The sequence below is a fragment of the Molossus molossus genome, unplaced genomic scaffold (assembly GCF_014108415.1).
Source record: "Molossus molossus isolate mMolMol1 unplaced genomic scaffold, mMolMol1.p scaffold_m16_p_12, whole genome shotgun sequence".
NCBI classification, from domain to species: Eukaryota; Metazoa; Chordata; class Mammalia; order Chiroptera; family Molossidae; genus Molossus; species Molossus molossus.
The window spans coordinates 47117299-47137662 of NW_023425347.1; the positions used below are offsets into that span (position 1 = coordinate 47117299).

The following is a 20364-nucleotide window of genomic DNA, read 5'->3' on the forward strand; positions in this document are numbered from 1 at the left end:
AAGACCAAATCCTTATCCTCAGAAAGATTGCAGCTTAGCAAGGGAGACAGAAATATCTGCAATTAACCATGATGCATTGTGATGAGAAGGAGCAAAGTGGTATAAATAAAGCACAATGGGACCGCAAAGGAAGGAAGTGTTCCTTCTGAATGAGGAGATTGGAGTGCTTCAGAAAGAAGGTGGCATTTGGAATGGGCTTGAAAGATGAGTAGGAAGTCAGCCTATAGAATCAGGGAGCAGAGGGTAAAAAGCAGGAAGAGGAAAAGAGAGTAAGTGGAGGCCACCTCAGTATTAGCAGATTCTACATAATGATGCTAAATTAAACCTTGTAAAATAGCTTTCAGTTTGCTCCTCCCTTGCTGAAATCCTTCACTGGTTCCTCTTTCCTACTGAGAACAGGTATTTTCTTCTGCTTGGCTGTTTTAAAATGTAGGTTTCATTGTTATTCAGGTATATTGCGATCTATAGAGCAGGAGATGATTGCTATTGAAGAGACTGTCACTTAGTGTTCCCGAGAGAAGCGGCCATGCTGCATGTATTAGTCAGAGTTCTGTCCAGAACCGTGTTTGACCATGTATCTGGGCATCATGGCCCAGCTAACGTGCAGATAAGAGTGACCATCACACCACTTTACAAAGGGCGATACACGGAAGTGTCAAGGTCAGTCAGGAGGCCCAGGGACTGTGAAGAAAACACAGGCAAGAGCCTTTGTGTTTTCTTTTCTTTTCTTTTTTTTAAGTTGTTGACAGTATTACAGATGTCCCCCTTTTTTTCTCATTGACCCCCTCCTTCTTGCTCCCACCCCCCTCCTGCCTTCCCCAGTCTAATGTCTTTGTTGATTGGTTGTGCATATGCGTTCTGAGAAAAGGAATGGGAGAGGCAGGGTAAGCAGGTTTAGGAGTGGGCAGTAGGAATGATTTTGGCAGGCTCTGGGGTGTAAGGGCGGCCCTCAGCTGTCTGGTGCCTGATCCCAGGGGGATCAGAGCAGGGCAATATTGGCCCAGAGTTCAAGAGCCAGATAGCAGAGGGGGAGGGCGATGTGGGCTCTGGACTGGTTTGGACATGAAAAGTGTTCTCCCAGGCAATTCATTTACTCTCTCTAGGAAGTGGTTAGTCCTGGGAGGGGTAGTCTCCCCAGGCTCAGGAAGCTCAGATATCACAATATTAGAATTAAAAGACATGCTCAACACACTGGCGTTCAAGGGCTTTCGGACTTTTACCTCTTTCCAGCTCTCTCTGCTCCCATCCAAACCGGATGGAACTATTCCCACACCCTCAGCTGTACGGGCCTCAGCTTCCCCCCTATGAACTCTGCTCTTTTTAAATTTCTTTCTGCCACAATGCCACCCACTTTTAAATCATCTATATTTGTTTTTTCTACTTAATTACATGCAATTTTGTTTTCACCTCTTTGTTAACTTTTAATAAAATATGAAAGCCAATATTGAATGACGACAATAATAATTATACTTTCTGCCCGGCCAGTGTGGCTCACTGGTTGAGTGTTGACCCATGCACCAAGAGGTCGATTCCTGGTCAGGGCACATGCCTATGTTGTAGGCCAAATCCCCAGAGGGGCATGCAAGAGGTGGCCAATCGATGTTCTCGCTCATTGATGTTTCTATCCCTCTCTCCCTCTCCCTTCCTCTCTTTGAAATCAATAAAGAAAAAATTCTTTATAAAAAAAATGATAATAATAATTACACTTTCTCTTCAGTGGACCTTTATCATATGCTGGGAGTTTTGATCAATGTTTTACATACATTTGCTCATTAAAACACACACTAAACCCAAGAAAGAGAAAATCATTTCTTCATATTAAAAATGAGGAAACAGAGGCAAGAAAGGTTACATCAACTGTCCAAGTCTCATAACTGGTCATTGGCAGACTTAGTGTACACACCCGCTAGGCTGACGCTTAGAGCCTGGGTCTGTGATCCTTGAGTCAAAATTATATGGAATTTGTTTACTTGTTCTCCCCAATTGTTGATGAGAATAATTTTAGTGGGTCAGGTGTTGCTTCGACACAGACACCAGTTAGACCTCCAGCTGATCTTTCTACTAGAAAGGCAATGTTCTTTTTCTAGGAATTACCTGTGAGTGCCTGAGAGAGAAGACTACGATGTTTTCATACTTTTCCCAGGCCCTTTCAAAGGCTCTGTACTCTACACGGTATTTCTATACATTGTAATAGGATTTCATCTCTTCCTTTCTTCAAAAGGACTTTGTTACTTTTCTTATGTCCCTTACTGTATTCTGCTTAGTATAAATAACTACACATGTATATTCATTATTCTTTAAAAATTTTTTTTTCTTTATTGATTTTAGAGACAGAGGGAGGGAGAGGGAGAGGGAGAGGGAGAGAGAAACACTGATGAGAGAGAACGCTGATTGGCTGCTTCCTGCATGCCCCACACTGGGGATTTGGCCCACAACCTGGGCATGTGCCCTGACCGGGAATTGAACTGGTGGCCTCTTGGTGCATGGGTCAGTGCTCAACCACTGAGCCATACCGGCCAGGCACATTCATTATTCTTTACTTCTATTTCTAGATTATAAAGCTTCTTGAGGGCAAGCATTTGGTTTTATTTACATTTAATCAAATATTTACTAGTACTATATTCATAAACAGTATTGCTTTATTCTCTGTGTGAAAAAATAAACTCTTAATTATACTTTCTAGCTGAGGTAAATATCATGGAAATCAATTATGCCTTTCTGATATAGACTCCTTTTCTCCAACAACAAATAAAGCCTAAAAAATATTAGCTTTGCTAGAGAAATTGCACATTTCTTCTGTTTGAATTAATTTTAAAAATAGTTTTTCGCCCTGGCTGGTTTGTCACAGTGGTTAGAGCATTGGCCCGTGGACCAACAGGTTGCAGGTTTGATTCCGGTCAAGGGCATGTACCTGGTTGTAGTTTGTCCCTGGCCCTGGGTCCTGGTCAGGGTTGTGCAGGAGGACACCAGTCCATGTGTCTCTCTCATGTTGATGCCCTTCTCCCCCACCCCCGATCTGAAGATAAAAGGAAAAAATATCCTCAGGTGAGGATTTAAAAAAAAAAAATTTTTCAATTTCCATTTTAATTAATGCATTATTATGGTATGTTTTAGTCTTTTGGCTTTTCTCACTGGTGGACTGAGATTTAAAAATGAAAAAGGGAAACAGCATGATTTTAATAAATGCTAAATCAACATATCTCATAGTAGGACTGATTTATTTCAGACCAACACTTTACTTTAAACAATGTTTCTGCTTGAAATTGGCACTGCAGTTTAGGGACTACATAACTATAAGGACTCGAAAAACAGTTAAAAAATCCAATTCCGCAGTCCCCGTCTCTTAGCAGATGGCACTGTGGAACCGAACCCTGGGAGAACGAAGAACCAGAGCTGCATCTGGGAGTACACAGCAGCTGGGGTTCAGGCCAGGCCCCTTTACTAAGATGGGCAGACTGAGGGGCCTTTTCACCCAAAGCCAGTTGCAGCTGGATAATGTCTAGCTCTTAGCAGAGTTTCTGAATGTATGCTGTTGAGGGACATGAGGAAGGAAAGACTGTCAACTCAGCATCCTCGCGATTTGGAGCTCCGGGGCCTTCAGTAGAATAAGCATGTGATACGTTACACAGTAGTAAGAAATGGCAAGAGGAACATGATAAGAAGAAGCGTAATAAAGCAAAGGAGGCAGGAGGAAAGGGCAAGGAAAGACCGGTGAATAAGACGAGAAGGAAGAGAACCAAATGAGTATACCGAGGGTCCTGTGTTTCCATCATAACCAGCTGCTCCCTGAACCTTTCGGATGTGAGCACTGGAACACTCTTCTTCTGGCTCCTGTCAGAACGTTTCCTTCCTAAGGCCATCAGAGTCAACATGGGGACTGCGTGACACTGTATGGTCAGGCTTTTTGTTCATCTTTATCAAAGCTTCATCACAAGTGGTGCTTTCTTTAATAGAGTCAACTTTCATATTCTGATTCCTATCGAATTCCTATAAATGTAGAAAGCTTTTGATTTAGGGCGTTGTCAACCAACTAATATCCTTGCCTCCGCAAAGGACAGAATCTGGAATGCTCGGTAGTTCCGTGTCTGTGTCCATTCAGACCAGTGTTTATTAGGCCCTTACTAGGTGCCAACACTGGCAAGACATTGGGGGCATGCAAATAGGCAAGACACTATTCTTACCTACTGAGAGAAAGGAATACAAGGAAATAATTTTAATGTCATGTGACTCATACAGTTATATACGTCTGAAGATTAAAAACTGGTTGGTAGTGTTTGCGTCACTGCAATTAGTTCGACTGCTGGGCCTTTACATGTAACACAAGAAACTGCCACCATGGAGAGACAGTAGAGGTTAGAGAACAGGAGACGTTTTATGTTGTCTGAGGAGTGTTGGACATTGTCTCCTGGACATTGGAAATCATTGGAAGACATCAACAGGAAAGTCACATAATCTGTTTAGTGACAGCAGACCACTCTGAGATCCCGGGGGAAAGAGATTTTGAGGGACACCAGGCTGGAAGTGGGGAAACCAATTAGTAGGGTAAGCATACATCTCAGCTTTCCTGGAACTGTTCAAATTAATGCTCATTTTTTTCTAGCATATATCCTAGTTTGGATGATAAATTCTTTGGTTACCCTCCTAACTAGAAGTTTATTGCAGCAGTCCAAGTAAGATTTTATGATGTCCAGAGTTCTTCAGGGCTTGGCTAAGGGGATGGAAAGGAATTGCTGCCCAACACTGTCAACAAGTACAGACACTGATATCTAGAGAAACCTCTTCTATGGGCAGGGATACAAGAGACTCCAGGGATCATTTACTATATCACTTGAATGCTAAATGTTACACATATATAACGGCTAACTGGTTAACCACTCAATGGTCTTGCTGTTTGTCAGCTAAGATGGTTCTTGGCTGAGAAATCTGAAAAGAAATGAGAAGGAAAATTGTAAGCGATTGGAGGAGGAAGTCGGAAAGAAAACCCTTAGTTTTGCAGGCCCACGAGGACTTGCTGCTGTTTTAAAGTGGAGCTGAATTTTCCCGGATGGTTTTGACTCTTGCTTGAGGATAGCAGAGAGGGCCATGAAAGCTTGTTGAAGTTTCATCAGCCTATCATGACCTTGGAAGACCGTCAACTGAGAGAAACACTTGCTCATTTCCTAGCACACCTATTTCATCAGGAGTGCCACTTGGGCGTCCCATTAGAACCCAGAAAAGGTTACTTGGTGGCAATAATTGGGGAATATTTTTAACTGCTCGCCAAACCAGCCAGGACTGGGGAATATTTTTAAAAGGAATCAAACAGCTAGACCCAGGAGAAGAGAGATGTTGCCATCATGAATACACTTTAGCAGAAAAGAATATGAATAAGAGTAAATGAGAAGGGGGGAGCGTGTCATTTTCTTTATTTTGAAATGTTCTCCCATCCAGTTCTCAGTTTGCACACACGAGGCAGGCTCTCCTTCGCACCAATCCCACGATTACCTTGTGTTTACGTAGGGCTTATCGACCAGCAGTTCGCAGGCAGCCTCTGAATCCACGCCACTCTCAAAAGTATTGCTTAGCACAAGGGGATGCGCTCGGTTCATCCGTCATGTCAGGAAATGTGCTGGTGGGAGCCTGGAGCTGGCCTTGCCTTAGGCTGGTGATTGTGCACTGGGCTGTGCACATGTGAGTCACAGCTGCCCAGGCGGGAGGAAAATGGCACAATTTAGGAGCCAGGCTGGCACGTCATCCCTTTGCTTTCCACTGTGACTCCGGGACGGAGGTGTTTCTAATCTGCAAAGAATGATCCAGTTTGCCAACTTACCTTCGTGGCTCTTGATGTCCCTGAAATATTTCTGTTTGGGAACTCTGTGTGTCGACAGGCAAGACAACTTGCTTACATTGTGAACCTCACACTCCCCCCCCTAACGATACTTTCGGACTGTTTATTTGTAGAATTTTATTTACCAGATTAACTTCCTCTGGTGTTTGCTTCAGAGAAAAAGAATCAAAGGAGGAAAAAAAAAATCCTCTGAGGTGGAACGAGCTGGGTTTGGAGATGGAACATTTTTAGTAGTTACTTCAGAAATTTTTACTGCAACTTTGATTTTTTTTTTTTTTTTAATGCTTGCTTCCAAGGCATCCATACTTCAATGACATCAAACTCAAATAATTGCCTTGGATTCACTCAAAGTTGGTGTCTTCACATTTTTCATTTAGCTAACAATAGATTTTTAGAAATGTCAAGAAGGTTAAAACAAATGCTTGGACCCTGTATGATGATAGAAGCCAAAAATATTCTTGCCAGACCCTGTTAAAGTCTCCCAGCGAGCCCTCTTCCTTTTTCCACGTCTTTCTGCATCTTCCTCATAAAGGTTAGGCAATCACTATGCCCATTCACTCCTGCGAAACCGCTTTAGACTATATAAAGTAGAAGCTAAGAAATAGGGCATGGCTTTTAATCTCTGGCATTTAAGTTTGCTTATTTTATAAATTTTTTAAATCGGTCAACAACAGAAAATACCAGATAGGTTTATGAGGTGATTTTTTGTTGTTGTTGGATATATTTGATATCTAAAGTAATATTAATAACGTTGGTTTTTTTTTTCATTGAGTTCCCAGGATAATGTTGGATAATCCCAGGCACAGAACATACATTGTCCTGAATCCTCAGAGTGACCACAGAAGGAATCAAATGTGTGCATCAGGCGACAGTGTGCAAGTGTGAAGCAATTACAAAATAGTCGTTAAATCATGGTTGATGTCAGTTCAAATGAGAACAAAATCATGTCACCAATATTTATTTAATCAATTTGATTAAATAATAGGTTTTTTTTGAAAACCAACTAAAAGAGCACAAAGCAGTTTTCTCTTAGCATCCATGATATTATGGTTGTATGTAAAACACGCATGCATGTGCACACATGTAAAATAAAAAGTGACAAATTTTGTCAAAGTCCCCAGCATTGAATTAAAAATACAAAGCCATTGTCTGGCTTGTGTGGCTCCGTGGTTGAGCATCGACCCATGCACCAAGGGGTTGCCAGTTTGATTACCAATCAGGGCACATGCCCAGGTGATGGGCCAAATCCTCGGGGGTGGGGGGGGGCATGCAGGAGGTGGCCAATCAATGTTCTCTGTCATCAGTATTTCTAATTCTCCCTCTCCCTTCCTCTCTCTCTACTCAATAAAGAAAAAAAAAAAAAGTAAAAAAATACGAAGCCAAAATGTATATGTTATAACTGTTAGATATATTTTGTAACTGGTTTCACTTTTTGTGCCCTTTGTAGCCTGCTGTTTCTTAAAGGTTGTGTTCTAGGTACCGAAAAATAACCTTTTCTATTCTTTATACTACAATGTCATCACACACTGATTAGCGGGTAATCAGTTAATAAGCCCCCTTTTTTGTTTATTCCAGGATTCAAGAAGGATTAATAAAACACCATTGCATAGTAATGCAATTATTACAATGATCTACTTGGGGAAAACTGTGCACCTATCTTATAATCACCCAAACTTCACGGATGAAGTAAAAGTTTATCAACAGCACTGTGGTGGGGAAAACCTTTGTGTCTACAAAGGCAACCTACTTGAAAAAGGTACACATAAAATGTGAATTCTTTTTAAGTGCTTGAAGTTAATGTTATAGATAAACTATTGTTGATATCAGAATGACTTCAATTTCTCTATGAAATTATGCATATCCAGGGACTTATAAACCAGCTGCTTCGCAGCAAATCTGGATTTACTGCTCCATGATTAAAACTGGAGCAGCAATTACTCTTACAGATTGTGAAAGAAAAAATTAGGAATGATTTAACTCAGTAACAGATTAATTTGGGGATAGAGATATATGATCATTAAAATGTTGCACGAATAAACTGTCCCCCAAATTACAAGTTAATTATTTGGCTTGCCATAGTGAATTATATCATACATTATTATTCTAAGAGAAAAATACTAGATTGGCAATTTGTTCTTTAGAAGTATGCTGGGATAAAAATCACAAATCCAATAAGCTTTAGGGGGAATCACACCTAAATAATGTGGTGCAGAATTTAGCCAAATGCATTTAGTACATTTCCACTTTCACTTTATCATAAGTCCATGTTTGTTAGTGCTGGGGAGGAAAACATTTTCTTCTACACTTTTAAGTTCTAGCTGGTCTAAGGATTAAATTGACATGAGCTAGATTAACAAGAGAAAATAGCCGAATTTAATTATGCACATACATACGAGGAATTCCAGAAGAATGTGGGGCCCAGAGACAAGTTGGGCAGTGAGGTTTATGTGCCTTTCTGAACTAAGGAGAAGGCATAAGAGTCTGGGATTCAAAGGGCAGGAAGGCAATTCACGTGGAGACAGAAAAGCAGATGTTCAGTAAGCAAAAAAAAAAATGTTTGCTGGGCCATGTGGAGACAAGAGGACACAGGATGAACTTTAATGTTTAAGCTCTATTCAGTGTCCCCCACCACACCTAGTTCATATGTTAGAGTGATTTATGGTGAGAGCCCCCTTCCTGGAACAGGTCATCTATCTAATTTTTTTAGGCAGTAAGGGTGAAGGTCAAAGGTTCTTCTTGAGTCTTTAAAAAAAATTTATCTTTACTGTTGAAAGTATCACAGATGCCCCTTCTTTTGTCCTCCATTGTCCCCCTCCACCCTACTCCTGTCCAGCCCTGGGCCTTCAAAAGACAATCAATATCCCCAAAAGACATACTTTGGTGGCAAACTCTGCTCCCTTGATTAGCATAAAATAATTTTTATATTTTATATAGTGTTTCACATATTTTACTGAAGTGGTTTTTGTCAGTATTTAATCTGCAGGACAGTGATTAAAAGGCAGAGTTGTTACAGGATTATTCAGAAGTGGGCAAAAGCAGATTTACAGTTATGAGGACACAAAACAGAGTTTATTCTTATATTCTTTATTAATTAATTTTCAGTTTTTCACACAAACAACTGTAAACCTACTTTTGCCCAGCCCTGTGTTTCTGATATCTTTGCTTGAGAAACTCTGTTTAGAAAATAATAGAGTTTTCACTAATTAAAATAAATATTTATATGTGGGTAATCTTGATACAGACTTAGGGGTTAAGGGAAGAGTTGGGGGAAAACTTAGAGTTGTTACTTTTGGTTTTTCTCTCTCCCCTCATTAAGAAAACCATAATGTTACTTTAAAAAAATTCAAGTACTTAGAAACTGTACATATTTAGGGATTAAATATTAATTTTTTCCAATATAACAAAGGGTAGACACCTGAATATTAATTTCAATTCAAAGTAAAATATCTAATATTTAACTTTATAAAAATATGATATACTTTATAACAAATATATAATTTATATTGAGGTCCTCTGCCCATTTTTTAATTGGATTGTTTCTCTTCCTTTTGGTGAGTTGTATGAGCACTCTATATATTTTGGAATGAACCCCTTATCTGATATATCATTGGCAAATGTGCTCTCCCAGACAGTGGGTTCCCTTTTCATTTTGAATCTGGTTTCTTTTGTTGTGCAGAAGCTTTTTAGTTTAATGTAGTCCCATTTATTAATGTTTCCTTTGTTTCTCTTGCCCAAGGTGACCTTTGATTAGAACTATCTAGCTCCAATGATCTATTCTCAGTAGCTTTCTACATTTTTATGATATGATGGATATGAAACTGCTCATGGTAGAGCCATAGATACATGCACTTATTTTTTTTTTCTTTCAAAATATTTATTTCAAGTGGAAACTTATGATGTACTGTATATAAGAGGACAATCACATGTAAGACAGTTAAGTAAAATACCTCGAGGAATACACTCATTTGGTCATTCAAAAATAAAACTGAGAATAATTTTACATTCAATACTTTGAAAGCCATGGTAGTCTATTCAAGTAACAAGCCCAAAACAGTCCCCAACTCAGAGTCGAAGCTCCTCCCTCTCTCTATTTATACACATAACCTTTAGAAAACAATCATGAACATCTTTATCCAGAACTGTCTCCTAAAAATCCGTATCTTTGTATCTCTGTTATTCTTACACGAATTATTGTGTTTTGTTTTTCATAAATAAATTTTTTCAAACTGCCCCTAAGCACCCACATCAACCTTTGGACAGTATCTTTTTACAAAAGCACAAAGAGCTAAATAACAAGTCTCCGGCTAAGTGAGAGGCGTATATGGGTTATTGATCTCCATTGGAGTAACTGTCATTTGACCGGCAGAGTGACCAGGCTGAATGTACTTTGGAAGTCAGCCTACCTGATAAGAACCAATGTTGCACTTATTTTTAAAAGTATAACTTTCAAATATTAATTTAGAATTGCTGAAATTAGCTATAGTCTAAAGTTGGAATTAACAAAATGAAACTTTTCCTGTGTCTTAGAGCACTCATGGTACATACAAATGGAAACAAAAAAGACTTAGCTGAATGATTTCCTGGAAGACAATATACACTCTGTGATTAGCTTGTACAACCAAAGGTTATGAGAGAGTGTTACTTGGTTAAGTGTTATTTTGCATTCATATTGGCCCTGGGACTGTCTTTTGTTATGTCATTGGACAGTCTTGAATTATAGGATGGAATGGGGACATAAATAATTGAATCCTGTCCACACAATAATTTTGTCTCAGCTTGTCCTTGATTGCCAGGAAAGTAATTATTCAAAATTGAAAAGTACTTAAAGAGAAACTATACATATTCAGGGATTAAATATTAATTTTTTTCCAATATAACAAAGGGTTGACTTGTGGTTCAGCAATCTTCAGAGTTGACTTGTGGTTCAGCAATCTTAGCAATTTAGCTGAACTGAAAAGAATCTGCCCTTTATAAAAATCAAAGCTGTGTAAGATTCAATGAAATGTGAATAGGTTTTTAGAAGATTTCTGTTTAAAAAAAAAACCACATTTAATGTTATGCTTAGAGCCATAAACTCATTAAAAATGTGGCCTTCATTAACTCGCCTTGTTTTGGGATGAGAAATAACAATAAAATTAATTATTTAATAGTGTGGCAAGTGCATCTTTTATTCCCATAGAAATTCATGATGTCTCGAGGTTGATTTTAGACATCAAATCACACATTGATTATTCATTATGTACACCTATGAAGTCACCAAAAATTTCTGCAACTTGTGAGGAATGCAGTTCTCCACAAGCAGTTCAATTTGCTGTGTTCATCATTACAAACAAGGCAAACCTTGGCCTCCTGGGTTCACGTGGATATAAAGAACAAAGGAACTGTTTTCTGGCCCTCTTATGATCGCTTCCTTTTCTGCCCCATTATCTTGTATTTCCAAACCTGATTCTGTTGTAACTATTTGTGCATCTGCAGTACCCCTCCCTGCCCCCCGATTTTGTTCTCTTGTCTTTTCGTATGATATTTCCTTTGTCTTCAATAGAACAATGGGTTTTAAATTCAAAATAGGATTTAAAATTTAAATCTTCCCCTTCTTTTAAGATTCAGAATAAAGCTGTGACACTTTCTCACTCGAGTTCTGTTCTGTTTTATCCATCTCTCGATGGCTACGGCTCTTATTCTACACTTAAAACCAAAGCATTTCATTGTACTGGCCTTATATTAATTGTTTCTTATTTCTCTTTTACTCTTACCATATATTGACGTTTTGTGTGTTTTTTAAAAATTGCTTTATTGAACTGTAACTTATATTCTGTAACATTCGTTTATCCTAAGTGTACGTGTCACTAGCATCTAGGAATTTTGTAGAGTTGTACAGCCAATATCGATCACAAACCAGTTCTAGAATTTCTCCACCACTTCTGCAAGTTTCTGTTCACATAGCCAGTCCCAGGAAAGCTCTGGCATGCTGTGAGTCTCTGCAGACTTGCCTTTTCTGGACATTTCTCACCAATGGAGCTATACAATAGGTAGTATTTTGTGACTTGTTCTTTGACTTAGCATAATGTTTTTGAGAGTCATCCGTTTGTTGCATCTATCCATAACTTCTCTCTTCTTATATCACTGAATACACATTTTCTATCACATGGGTGTACCATCTTTTATTTATCCATCCCAGGTGATGGACATTTGTATTGTTTCCATTTTTACAACTATTATAAATCGTGCTGTTAGAAATATACAAATACAAGTTTTTATGTAGACGTTAGTTTTTCTTTCTCTTGAGTAGATCCTAGGAATGAGTTTGATGGTTTTTATTTTTCCCTGAGTATGGGCCACAGCTTCCTGTTTCTTTCTTTGTGTGTGTGTGTGTGTGTGTGTGTGTGTTTACTTTTTTATGAAAACCGAACATTTTAGATCATGTATTAGAGCAACTGTGGATTCTGGATTTTGATGTTTTCCTCCCTTGCTGTTTTTCTTGTTTGTTTGTCTAAAACAATTTTTTTTTCTTTATTGTTTAGAGAGAGAGGAAGGGAGAGGGAGAAAGAGATGGGAACATCGATGAGAGAGCACATCAATTGGCTGCCTCCTGCATGCTTTCCACTAGGGATCGGGCCCGCAACCTGGGCTTGTGCCCTGACTGGGAATCGTACCAGCGATCTCTTGGTGCAGGGGTTGATGCTCAGCCACTGAGCCACACTGGCTGGGCATGTTCTTGCTGTTTTGTTGTTTGTTTGGTAACTTATCTGGACCAATTCTGTGAAATTCATTCTCTCTCTTCATGATATACAGCCAGTAATGTCTCTGCTCATCTCCTTTTTAAATTCCATTTTTCATTTTTTTAGGCTAGTCTCTTGGGGTTATCTCTGTGTTTTTGTAGTTCAATGATCATCCAGTAATTTGTCGAAGGTCATATTCAAACACTTTGAGCCAATAAAGCCTCTACCTCGTGCAAGTTTGTGGGTATATTTGTTTCCTGAGCTGGCATAAAAATGTACCCTAAATTGATGGCTTAAAACAATAGAAATTTATTCTCTTACAGTTTTGGAGGCCACGAGTCTAAAGCCAAGGTGTTAACAGGTTCATGTTCCCCCTAAAAGCTCTAGGGCAGTGGTTTTCAACCTTCCCAATGCTAGGGCCCTTTAATGCAGTTCCTCATGTTGTGTGGGCGAATCTGCATATGGGCGGACCCGCCTGGAGACGGATAGAGGAGCGGTGTATCGGTCCCTAAGACCATCGGAAATATGTGTTTTTCTATGGTTCCCTGTGAAAGAGTCATTCGACCCCCAAAGGGGTTGCGACCTACAGAGTTGAGAACCATTGCTCTAGGAGAAAATACTTCCTTGTCTCTTCCAACTTCTGGTGATTTCCAGCAACCCTTGGCTTGTAACTCCATCCCTCCAACCCCTGCTTCTGTCTTCACATGCCATGCTTCTGTGTGTCCTCTTCTCTTCTTATAAGGATATTGGTCATTGGAATGAGGACAAAACAAATCCAGGATGATCTCATCTTGATCCTTCACTTAATGATATCTGCAAAGACCCTATTTTCAAATTGGGCCACATTCTGAGGTTCTGGGTGGTCATGAATTTTTAGAGGGCCATGTTCGACCTGCTACAGTAGGTTCAAGAGCGCACTCCAAGTTCAGGCAGTTTCCTAGTCTGCTCCAGCGTTGATTTCCAACCAGGCTCTCTGTGTCTCCTTCATGGCTGCAGACTCCCAGTTACCCAGGGATGCAGGGATGGGTTGAGCCTACTCCAATCCATGCCACTCCCAGTAACTGAGAATGTGTCTAAAGCTTACTGAATGTGTGGGGCAGGGGAAAATTTTCCCCTTCCCTTCTTTGTTTCTTTGGGCTGGTCGAATAATTAAAATGACATAAGACAGATTAACAGAAGAAAATCTAACATATATGGTTAGGAAATCTACACAAACGTAAGAGATTCCAAAGACGGGCAAGATGAGGTATATATGTCATTCAGGACTAAGAAGAAGGAGGAGAGGTCTGGAATTTCTAAGGGAAGTAAGGCACTTTAGAGGTAGATGAAAAGAGTTAATGTTTGGTAAACAAATGCTTTCTGGGCCATACCGAACAATGGGACAGAGAGAAAATGTTTATCTCATGGGGCTTGCTAGGTTCCTGTCTGTCTGTCCCATCCAGTTCTATTTAATCTCATGTTATGTGTGATGATAATTTCCTTTACTGAGCAGGTCCTCTAACTTCTTTTAGGCAGCTAGGAGGAGTGTCAAAAGTTCTTTTGAGTCCTTTGAGTCTTTTGTTTCCTAAAAATAATCAGCCTAAAATAATCCTTATGCCACCGAGACCCATCTTGGGGTGGCAAATGTTGCTCCCCTGCAAGTGCATCTATGATTGCCTTATTATCTGCATCTCCTGGTTACATTCCAGCGATCCACTGGCCCGTTGCGTGCCCTAATTAACACTGCAGTTTCAGGCTAGCAAAACTCCTGTCCTTCTGTGGCACCTTGCCTCTGAGACTGCTGCTTATTAGTGGCAATGCCACCGGCCAAGGTTATTTTGTCTTCTGTTCCAAATCAAGTCAGCGCTCGCTGACAGTGAAGCTGGGGGTTATTTATGGCCTGCCCTGCCCCATTAGAACCACAGTGATGACACGGTGGCAGGCGAGAGGGACGGGAGCAGCCCCAGGCAAGGAGCCTCAGATTTCCACTGTTCTTACCAAAAGTTCAGTAAGTTTTTTATGAATAAGTGCTGTTCAGTTTATTTTAAGTCTTTGGTCCATTTTCAGACACGCCATTTTAAGGGAAGAGGATTTGCTGACCTCACGGCAGAAGTCTGGTGTATCATCTCTCTTGCTACATTCTAAGTTCTTGAAGGAGGAGAACACATTTGATGTGTGTTTTTTCCCCCACTGTTTTTGTTTCTCCTTAGTGCCTAAAATGGTGCTACTCATTGTCAGTCAACAATGAGTAACTGCATTTTATAAATATTATAGGATGCGGTCCAATACTGTAGCTTATGTAATCTTTAAGACGGCTCTGTGAAGTGGGTAGGCGGGGTCACCCCTCCCCCCCACTCCCTCGCCCGCTCCTGCCATGGCTGTTTCATAGATGAGAATTCTGAAATGCAAAGCTTCGGCCTGTCTTCTTTCCACTACTCCATGTAGAAACCATCAAATCAGGGCTGGGAAGTCAGGCTGACATTTAAAATCTAAAATTATAAAAGAATTAACTAGGGAATACAGGCAGAAGGTGCCAATTCTTGTTCAACAAGTTTGAAGAAAGAAAAGAAAAAGGAAATGGAACTTAGTAGGTAGACGTGCTCCCCAGTCACATGAGTTCCAGAGGGAAGAGCCGTCATGTCTAGAGGTTGATGTCCTGTGCCCATTCTCAGCACGTCTTGGGGTCCACTTGTCCTGGGCTGGGTGCTTCTGGTGTGATGCTGCACCAGAATGGGTCATGTCACGTGAATGCGCCATTCTAGTTTCTGTAATGAAAGCTTTCTACTCACCACTAAGGAGCCCCTGTATCATAAAGACAATTGTATTTTAAAATCGATTGCATCTTAGTTTCCCCAGACATTCTCTCTTCAGTTTTTTCTTTCCTAGAGTAATTTCACATCACAGATACTAAGGTGTAAATGACAGAATTATCTTCTGAATCAGATTTCTTATTATAGGCATAATGTGGTAAAGAAATAGTATTTCTAGATGAGTGAAAGAAATGGGTTAAAATAAGAATTCAGTAATTATTTATTGGAGGTCTCCTGTGCCACTGTCCTGGCATCTGGGGAAAGGAAGACGAGTGGGACCAATTTCATGGACTTCACAGACATGCAGGGTAGCAAACATCTAGATCAGGGTTCTCGAAGTGTGATCTCTGCACCAACAGCATAAGCATCACCTGGCAACTTGAGAGAAATGCAAAGTCTTGAGCCCCATTGGATGGGACACTCTAGGATTCTGTGTTTTAATAAGCCCTCCAGGTGATTTTGAGGCATGCTCAAGTTTGAGAACTGCTGGTGTAGGCATGTTTTAATATATTGTAATTAGTGCAACAGTAGGAAAGGTGAACATAGCAGAGAGGCAAGAATTGTTAACTCTGTCTCTGGTGGAGTGGAGGATCCAGGGGGGCTTCCTTCGTAGGAAGTGACATTGGGAGTGTCAGGAGAAGGAGGTTTCTGAGCCAGACTGTGGAATGTGGTTTCTTAGACATAGGGTTTGGGACCTCTAGGGTGAGACTCTTTTCAAAGAGCCTTATAAAGACTTGGAATAATTAAAAACTGTTCATTGCAAACAGTGGTTCTTAATTTATTGGTGAGACATTTGGGTGGTTGGGGAAGCAAAAACGGGTCTTTCAAATTCAGACAGAATTGAGAATGAATTGAAGATAGAATAAATCTGCTTCATCCATGTATGAATTAGGATGTTTCAAGTCACAACTAAAAATATACATTTATTCAAAAGCATTATTGGGTTCACACTAGCCCTTTGTCATGTTCATTTTCTTTTCTTTTTTTTTTTTTTAAACCTCACCTAAGAACATTTTTTCATTTTTTGTTCAGATAGAGTGGGAGGGAGAGAGAGAGAGACTGAGAAACATCGACATGAAAGGGACACATTGAGTGGTTGCCACTTGCACAATCCAACCAGGGCCGGGGACAAACAGCAACCGAGGTATGTGCCCCTAGCGGAACCGAACCCGGGTCTCTCTGGACTGTAGGCCAACGCTCTAACCGCTGAGCCAAACTGGTCAGGACTTGTCATGTACATTTTCAATAGATAACATAGCAATAGAGGCATGGAATGTAAGGAGATGTTTAGATTCAAATACTAACTTTCCTCCTTACTGTATGATTTGAGGTAAATTACTTAACCTTTCTAAACCTTAATTTCTGCATCTAGAAACTAGTGATGATAATATTTTCACCTCATGTTGTTGTCGAGAAGTAACACACCCAAGGTGATCAGGCATAATGCCTGGCCATAGTAAGTGCTCATAAAATTATGGGTATTATTATTTTTTAACAAATCAGTTTTATAAAGGCTTGGAGTATTTTTTTAATAATTGAAAACAGCAGGACTTTTTTTTCATGATTAAAAAATTGTCCCTAAGTTAGCCCTGGCCAGTTTGGCTCAGCGGTTGGAGCGTCAGCCTGTGGATCAGAGTCCTGGGTTCTGTTCCCGCTAGGGGCACGTACCAAAAAAAAAAAGAAATTGTCCCCACGTTAAAAGGTGATCTAGATCATAATATTATGATTATGTGATAGAAAAATGTGATTTAGGATGTATAAGTCAGTTGCTTTCACTAATTTGTGTCCTTTTTAATTCCAGAGACCTTTCAGTTTATTTCCAAGAGGCACCATGGTTTCCCCTTCAGCCTCACCTTTTACCTGAACGGGATGCAGGTGAACAGGTTAAGCTCCTGCTGTGAATATAAACATCGGAAAAGTTCCAGGCTTGGAGGCAAACGAGGCTACTTTGGGTTTGTGTGCGTGGAGAGATCGTCCCCTTGCTACAAGTATGGAAACAAATGTCCTTTGGTAGAGGGCAAGTTTTGCTACATTTTCTTATGCTTTTACTGATACATTTCTCTGCACAACTTGTTAAGAAATATATCAGTGTAAATAAGCCTAAAATATCTAAGTTAAGGGTGATTTCATTGCGTGTTGAACTTGAAATTATAGGATGTAAATTAAACTTCCAGACATGTTGTATAATGGGGAGAAAAGCTGGTAGGGTTTCAGATCCTGTTTCTCTCTCTCTGTTTCTTTCCTTATCCTGCTTTAAGTTCTTTTTTTAGAGTGAGAGACAGTTTTTTTGTTTGTTTGTTTTTTATTTTTCTTATTCCTCTTAGTAACTGGTTTTGGCTGAGCCCCAAAACATGTGCAAGCATCTGGCTTATAAGGTTGGAGATTATAGGTGATGCATTTTAGAGCTGTGACTGCATGATGGTGTGGCCCAAATGTCATTCTTATGCCCCTAGTTTTAATCTAATAAATGCATGATAAAAAGTCAGTTTTTGTCCTGGCTGGTTAGGCTCAGTGGTTAGAGCATCGGCCTGTGGTCCCTAGAGACCCGGGTTCAGTTCCCGCTAAGGGATTGTATCTCGGTTACAGTTTGTCCCCGGCCCTGGTTGGTCATGCGGGTGGCAGCCACTCGATATGTCCCTTTCATGTTAATGTTTCTCTCTCTCTGTCTCTCTGTCTCTCTCTCTCTGTCTCTCTCTCTCTCTCTCTCTCCCTCCCACTCTACCTGAACAAAAAATGGAAAAATGTCCTGGGGTGAGGTTAAAAAAAAAAGTCAGTTTTGACTGTTGTTTATCAACTTTCATATTGAATATTCTGTTAGAAATTGGGAGACTTGCTTGCAAGTTTTCTTTAATGTTTTTCTGAAAACATCATGGAGAATTGAGGATAAGGCCTAGCTAGAAAACAGCAGTCCAGCAACCAAAGTACCCCACCCCCCGCCCCGAGCCCATGCTCATAACATTCCAATAAACCAATCAATATCTGTCAGATGGTAATAAGGGTGATGAGCACAAAACAGGGTAAAGGAGATATAGGTAGTGAGGAGGGACAAAGATCAGAGGGTGGAATTTAAAAAAATATGATGGTCACGTAAGGCCTCTCTGATAAGATGTCTTTTGAGCAGAAAACAGAAAAAAAAAAAGTTTCCTCCTTTAGATAGTTTTTCAGGCAGAAGAACAGCATATACAAAGGGTGTGAGGCAGGACCATGTTTGTTTGCCAAAATGTGTGGCCAGAACGAGAGTAAGGAATGGATCCATGATAGAAGATGAGGTCAGAGAGACAGTAGGGCCGTCATGCGGAGTCCTGAGGTCATAGCAGGGGACTTTCATTCTGAGAGAGATGCAAAGCCTCAGTGGTGAGCTTTGGGCAAAGATCTGTCATGATTTGACGGTAGCTCCTTTGGCAAAAATAAACGAGGGAGGTTAGGGGAAGGGTGGAAACTACTTGAATTTGGAAGAGAAAGGATGATAGAAAGAGAAGTGACTGGGTTCTAAATAGACTTTGAGAGAGAATTTACAGAATTTATTGATGGGTTGGATATAGGACATGAGGTAAAGAACAAAGTCAAAGATAATTGATAATTCTTTGGCCTGAAAAACTGGAAAGATGTCCAGTAAACTGTACTATGATGGAGAAGACTGGACAAACACAATGAACAAAGGAACTTTGGTTTTGGGTGAACTAAGTTTAAGACATCTACAGGTTCCGATAAGAGATCTAAGCTGGAAATACAAACTTGAGAATGGTTTGCATATAGATGATATTTGCATCATAAGATGGGATGAGATCGCTAAAGAACCGAATGCTGAGGAGAAGATGCCTGAGTAGTGGGCTGCAGGTCAAGTTCAAAAACAAGGGAGATGAAGAGGAACCAGCAGAAGGCCTAAGAAGGAAAGCCAGTGATTAGGAAGAGAACTCAGAGAGTGATGTCCTGAAAATGAACAGAATGTTTTAAAAGAAAGGCATAACCAACAGTGCTGAATGTGTGGACAGATGAAGTAAAGGCAGAATGAGGACTGAGCATGCTCTGGTGATGTGTTGCTTATTGTCAATCTTGAGAAAAGTTATAGCGCAGGGTAGGGATGCAAGTTCAATTGAAGTGGGTTTAAGACATAACTGGAAAAGAGCTAAGGTCAGAGAAAGCAGACAATTAGTCTTATAGTTTTGCTATAAAGGATGGAAACTGGGTGGTAGCCAGGAGAGGATGTTGGGGCTAAAGGGGGCTTTTTATTTTTTAAGATGGAAGATAGTATGAGATGGCTATATGCTGATAGATAGGACTGATATTCTAGAAAAGAAAAAATTGATCCAGCTTGACCTAGAGGGAGAAATTGCTGGAGCAAAGTGCTGGTGTGGACCAGCGGAGATGGAATCCAGGGCTCAAGTGAAGTGTTAGCCTAAGAGGAGGAGAAACATTGTAGTAACAGGTGAGGAGACAGCTTACAGAGTAGAGAGAGAGGTAAGTTGTTGGATGTGTTTGGACAAACTGGAAGATCTTTGCTGATTGTTTCTGTTTTTTCAGTCAAATAAAGATTTACCAGTGCAGTTAAGGCCTGGAGAGGAGGGATTTGGGGGGTTTAGGAGAGAGGAGGTGAGAAAGAGTCATCCAGCAAACGGGACAGTGGTGGCCTCAGGCAGTATAATAGGACAGACAGGTGTACGCAGGACCCACCTGAAGTTGCTTTTCTGTTTCAGCTCCAATATTTTTCCTCCGTATTTGTGGGCAAGTCATTTAAGAAATGTCTCTTTAATTCTCAGGAAAGCCAATGAGCTTATGTACAATCATCCATGTGCAAACCCATTGTATTCTTTGGGAGTTGCTGATTAAATCCAAGCTGTAAATGCTTAGTCCTAAGCACTTTCTGTGGAGGTTTAATAATCAATTCCCAAATCTGATCAATGTCATATACTCTCCTATTCAACACTTACTAGCCTCTGGACATTTATTTATACGGTTTGACTTAGTCTCCTCTAGTTTCTTCCTTTGATGTTTTCAAATAATTGTGATATTAGAGTTAGGTCTATTACCC

The 20364-nt window shown here is 40.2% G+C and overlaps 1 protein-coding gene across 1 annotated transcript in view; it reads left to right on the forward strand.

Annotated features, from left to right (window-relative positions):
• Window positions 1-20364, forward strand: part of ERICH3 (glutamate rich 3) — a 114291-nt gene that overhangs the window by 49233 nt on the left and 44694 nt on the right. The window contains exons 8-9 of the mRNA XM_036256783.1: window positions 7403-7583; window positions 17137-17323. Coding sequence (XP_036112676.1) covers window positions 7403-7583; window positions 17137-17323 — 368 coding nt within the window. The remainder of the gene's footprint in view (window positions 1-7402; window positions 7584-17136; window positions 17324-20364) is intronic.